Below are 6175 nucleotides of genomic sequence, written 5' to 3' on the forward strand. Positions count from 1 at the left end.
GTTGAGTTAAGCTTGTGCAGTTGCATTCTATGCTTAGATAGCTGGCAAGCTAGCAAGCTAACATACACTATTTTAAACTAACCTGGAGAGGCGATGGTAAAGAGGAGTTCTCTACAGTATGCTATGTTACTTAAGTTATTAAAAATGACAAGATAACTCCAAATGCAAATTGTTTCACTTAAGCTAGCAAGCTAACGTAAATTTGTGTTTAAATATTTGCTCATATTAAGTCTTAGGACACTAACTTATTAGACTGGAGTATGCTGGCCTTGGCACCTCTGGTCTCATCTTCTTCCACAGGTGTATGGTCTATGGTGAAGAGTATCCTCACTTCCTGCATCACAGTATGTTTCGGTTAGTGCTCAGCTGCAGACAGAGAGGCACTGCAGTGGGTTAAGACTGCACAGAGGATCACTGAAAGCACTTACCCACCATCAGTGACATTTACAACAGCAGGAGCAGGAAAAAGGCCTCCTACATCATCAAGGACTCTACTCACCCTTCTAAGGGACTGTTTGCACCCCTTTTTTCAGACAGGAGGTTATGCAGCATCAATGCCAGAACCACCAGGGTGAGGATCGGCTGGATGCTGTGACTTGAAAATTGCTGTAGCACATTTAAGAGTTGCTGCTATTATTACTATTACCCCATATCAAGGCCATTGCTGCTCTGTACTTTCAGACTGATCACACAGAACAATACTGAAAACTTTTCACACTCGGCTGACTTTGTACTTATATTTATTAGTTTTTTCATTTAATGGTGTTTAATTGTGTGTTTTCTTTTTATTATTGCTATTACCCGAACCAGGACCTATGCACCTCATTTTGTTCCCTTTCATGTATGAGTTCTGGAATGGCAATAAAACATCCTTATCCTTATTCTTACCTGGCAGACAAACTACAGTTTTTGCAACTGAGGGCATTTGTATCTTATTTTATTTCTTATTCAAATTTTTATTTTCAATTTTTTTTATAGATAATTGATTACTATTCCCACTACCCTGCTGCTTTGGCAATTGAATTTCCCGCACGGGATTAATAAAAGTTCATCTTATCTTATCTTATCTTCTTAGGAGCACTGCAGGAGCACACTTACTGTGCCCTTCCTCTTCACCCCGGGTAGCTCAGATTGACAACCCGGAATGAATCCTGTCATCTGCAGATGTTTTCAGATGACTCTGCAGTTGTGTTGTGTGCCAGTGGTGGACAGGAGACTGAGTACAGGGAACTGGCAGACCACTTACGGCATGGTGAGGGAACATATGTGGCTAAAATGAAAGAGATGGTTGTGGATTATAGGAGAAACAGGACTAAGAGTTCACTTTGTCAACAGACTGGACAGGAAATGTAACACTGCGGATGTCTACATGAAGAGACAGAACAGACTCTACTTCTTGAGGAAGCTTTGGTCCTTTAGTGTGTGCAACAAGATGTTGCATATCTCTTACCAGTCAGTTGTTGCAAGTGCAATTATCTTTCCAGCCATCTATTGAGGCAGCTTCGGAGAAGGATGTTGCACAAACTGCTCAACATAATGGACAACACTTCAGAGTGTTTTCAGTTGGGGTCTCCTACAACTCCAATGTAATAATGACTGCTAAAGGAAGTCAAGCCAGCCAACTGCAATAGCAATATATAATTACTCCTGGGAGGTGGCTGCCATAGAGACTTTTAAACCAATCCAGTGGAGGGCGGTATGCAAAAACGGAAAGGCTTGAAAAACAATTTATAGGAACCTATCAAAAATCTGGAGAGTTCAAGTTCTGTGAAGCGAGCGACAGTAAGGTGGTATGGTGGCAAAAAGCGTAAAAATAAAAGCTTCAACCTTATTACAGGGCATACGCCTGGTGTGCTGGTCTAGATAAAGACTGCATACTGCATCTGTGAATTTTGTTATTTTAGCAGACGCATTCACGCATCTTGCAAATAACCACAGAATGAGATGGGGGCCTATTAGATGGGCTACACGACATTTCGTTTTGTTATTTTTATGTTTATTATCATTCATTTCTCCATTCCATCCTTAGGTCACCACATCCAGAAAGTTGCATTTCACAAAAAGGGCCACATAGTTTGAAAAAAGATCTATTTTATTTAAACTGCTTGTGAGTTATAGAACATCCTATTAGTGAGCAAAATATAGACTGTGTTTAATATGAATAGGCAGAACAAAGTTGTTAGTTGAACTTCCCCTATTATATGACCTATGTACAAAATATATGGATAATGCAATACACACACACACACACACACACACACACACACACACACACACACCCCACCCACACACACACACAGAAATACATGCAACACATACTTTCACAACAGTGATGGGCTACAGCAACACAAGTGGTATTAAAGAGAAGCAAACTCTTGACAATTACTATGACTTTGTAACCGTTGACTCCATATCAGTTAGGAAGACATAGGGAGGGCACTGTATATCTGTAGGCTACATCTAACATGCCCTGGCACCTACAATTGTGTTACAGAATCGTATACCACATAGCTTACAAGGGATTTGTTAAATGTACAAATAGGGACAAGACGAGAATATTTTCTTTCCACAAAAGAAACATAAATATGTTTTCTTACAAGGACTTTCTTGCATTTCCCAGAAGGCTTTTGGAGAAACAAATGACTTTCTGTTGCTTGACACTAGTGGCCCTTTGTATTTTAAAAATGAATTTTAAAATACACACATTTTGCTTTGTATTTTCCCACATTTACCTTTATTGTACCCTTGGTAGCACAATCAGTTTGTTAAATGAGCATGTTTCGTCTTTACTGTAAAGCTGATAAATAAGCTTCGACTTTTATTTTGAAAACATTTCTAATGGCGCCATATTGAAATTTTCGTTGTTGTCGGTGGCTACACGCTGCTAAGAAGTTCGAGTGTTTCTATGAATGATTACAATTTACTGTACAGCCGGAAACGTAAATGTTTTTGAATTGTAGGCAACCACTTGCCTTCTCTTACGCATCGCCATGGATGGCATATCTCTGGTTTTACAAGATGCATACGGTCGTGTGCAGTTGGGAGGACTACCTAGCAAAGATTTTCGGGAATTGGCGTTTGTCATTAATGCTAGTATCAGCAAACCCCCTGTCACTGGAGATCCCCCTCCACCTTCCAATGAAGCTGGTAACAGTGATCAAAAAGCGGAGAAAATCATGCCTCAGTTTCATGGAAATATAGCTTTGCAAGTTACGTTACTGGGTCTCTCACTCTGTGAAAAAATGACAGTCAAACTATTGAATCACGAGTTATCCCAGGACCTCAGACTTTACACCCTAAATCTGTTTCGGGTGCTTCATGAAGAATTCAGTTTCATTTCAAGTACTGTAAGTTGTGTCATGTATGGGTTATGTAGTGGGTTCGTCTGAATTGGTGTGTGTTCTTTGCCATAGTGTAGGCTAATTATTTCATTCTTTCACAGTTCGCCCTTTTTGGCAACAACGACAGGTTGGTGTCCCATTTGGCAGCAAAATGTGTATCCTCATTTCTTATTTGTGAACTGCAGAGTTCAGTGAGTACTTGTTTCCCATTTACTTAACGTATTGAAAAATGTCCTAAATGAAAAGCTTTAATTGTTTGAATATTGTGGTTTCTGTTTGTTCAAATGAACCAATAGCCATCATATAGCCTATTTATTACTTTACCAATGCTGTTTTTAAAAGCTTTCATCAGCAGTTTTTTGGTTATTGTTATTTCCCTCTTACTCCACATCTAGAATGCATGTGGCGTGGTAATGGAAAAGATGTGTGAAGAAGTATTCCAAATGCACAGTTCTTGTTTTAAATTGGATGCTGGTGTCTGGTGTCTGACAGCTGTGATAAAAGAACTGCTCAAAGGAAACCCTGAGCATAAGTCAGGTAACAGCTTAACCCTTTGGTGAACTATTGTTATTTGCTGTTTTCGAAAAGATATTCGTACTCATGGTGGACCATGCCTTATTCTAGTTCTTTATTTTCTTCTCAGAGCAAATTGAGAAATTACTCACAAGGATGGACCCTGGTATCACGTCCTTGTATTCATCTCTTTTCCAAAGTGAGGACACCAGGAGAACTGGTGACTGGGGGACAGCACTGACCACATTCATGGACCTGCTCGAGGCTCTCACCGCTGCCCGATTCCGGCTAGGCATCTGCGTCTCAAGCCAGAGGCTGTTGTTCATCCAAACCCCAGTTCTTCTACAACTTCTGGACAGTCATTTAGACTACTTTGTGAAGAAACATGTGCTTTTGCTCCTGAAGAAAATACTTCTTCAGAGGACTGGTGAGGACTGGCTTTTGGGAGCAGTAAGCCCCACAACCCATGGATATCCTTACCATTCTGAGGATATGGTTGCACTCACAGGCTCTGTACTACAGGCAGTGAACTGTGGCTGGCTGAAGCATGTGCCTGTGAGAACCAGCCCTGGTTTCTTTGGTGGGACCAAGGAGTCATGTTCAGAAGAAAGAGCTGATGATGTGATGTTGAGGGCAGTGAGCCTGGTTCTTCTGAAGTCTCTAGAATACCAAACCCAGTCAGCTAATTCTAAGAGTAAGTAAGTTAAAATCCTGGTTTTTCAGGGTGGCGACATACACTGCACATTGTAGTTTACACACATGTGTAGTGTGACTGTGTCAACAGCAGGGGGCAGCGTTTGCCTTCACTTCTCACTAATGTTTTTGTATTTTAGGTGGCAGCCAGACCATTCATATGCTGGGGTATTTAAACAAGTTACTTCAGTTCCTGAGCCAGCATTGTGTGTCGCTCAGGCAGAGCCGCCATCCTTGTTTGTGTGTGTCACTGGTGTTTGTGGACCAGGATGATGACATGATAGAGGCTGCTAGGGCTTTAATTATACTACACACACACCAGAAAAGGTAGGACCTGGTCATGTTGTCAATTGACATAAGTTACTTTCATATTGATTTCCTAAAGATAATACAAATGTAGTATTTGGCATTAAACTGTGTAGATCATGGAATTGTCTTTTGAATGGCAGGCCGATGAATGACTTGTTATCGTTCTCTCATAGCTTGGGTGTTCCCTCAGAGGCCGGCTCTTGTGAGATGGGGTTGAACCCTCACTGCCATTTTGTGCTCCTCCTCAGCGGTCTTGCTTTCGACCACTCTGTGCTGCTAGACTTCTTGATCTCTTCCGAAACTTGTTTCTTGGAGTACATTGTCCGCTACTTAAAGCTCCTGCGGGAAGACTGGGGGGGCTTTTGCATCTCGTGTCAGCTCATTGAGGCGCAGGACTTCCGAAGGCATGGCAAGTGGAGGAAGAACAGAAGCCAAACTTCACCTCTGCATGGCAGATCTTCTTTTAGTGAAGCAAGAGGATCTCATTCGGGTGCCAGTCTGAGCGATGTCTGCTTGGGTCTGTCTGCCTGCCCACGTCTGGTGGATTATGGGAGCTCGGAGGACTCTGGGGAGGAGGAGGAGGAGGAGGAGATGGATGTGTGTGCAGGCTCATCTGACACAGCCCAAAGCGCAGCTGCAGGTTCTCACAGTGCAGAGGGAGGCAGAGAATGTATCTCCCTGCCAGGCTGCAAAGACAGCCAGGAAACCAATAACCATCCAGTAGCGCTTGTCAGGTGCAAACAGACATCTCTAGCTCGAAAAGTAGTGCTTTGCCTCATGGAGCTAAGGACAGTTATATCAAGGTTACAGAAAAAGAACCTGTTTCCCTACAATCCTGCCTCACTAGTAAAGCTCCTGACACTAATTGAAGAAAAGAGTGAATTAGTTTCCTAGTTTCCAGTGGTAGATTCTAAATTAAGTGAACTGATTATTGTTTCTTGCCTAGTTTTTATCGAGCCAAATGTGTTGAAATGGGATGTGACAGTTAGTAAACTGCATTTTTGTTTTACTCTGGAGACTGACATTAGGGAATGCTATGTGTAAGTGTATCGGTATACAATATGTTTTTAAGACACAGTAAATACATTCATTCATTATTACACAATTCTGCAGATAATAGCATTTCATTTATTTTACCCTTATCTATTTGTGTGCAAATAGTTACCACATACATGTTTCCTTTTTCCAGGGAAGTGTTTACACATTTTCTTTTATTGATGCCCTAACCAAACAAAGAACCTGTTTGACACAGGAAAAATCCCTCTGAAGGAAACAACATATATTCTTACCACAGTTTGAAAGGGTGTTCTCTTTCTCAT

The 6175-nt window shown here is 41.4% G+C and overlaps 1 protein-coding gene across 1 annotated transcript; it reads left to right on the plus strand.

Annotated features, from left to right (window-relative positions):
* Positions 1 to 2938: 2938 nt before the first annotated feature.
* lins1 (lines homolog 1) lies at positions 2939 to 5750 on the plus strand (the record flags this gene model as incomplete). Its single annotated transcript, XM_080843972.1, has 6 exons — positions 2939 to 3347; positions 3443 to 3532; positions 3737 to 3878; positions 3985 to 4548; positions 4688 to 4874; positions 5030 to 5750. The coding sequence occupies exons 1-6, from the start codon at positions 2991 to 2993 to the stop codon at positions 5748 to 5750; spliced, it is 2061 nt and encodes a 686-aa protein (XP_080700098.1). The 5' UTR covers positions 2939 to 2990.
* Positions 5751 to 6175: the final 425 nt, after the last annotated feature.

This window comes from Sprattus sprattus, assembly GCF_963457725.1.
Source record: "Sprattus sprattus genome assembly, chromosome: 8".
NCBI classification, from domain to species: domain Eukaryota; kingdom Metazoa; phylum Chordata; class Actinopteri; order Clupeiformes; family Clupeidae; genus Sprattus; species Sprattus sprattus.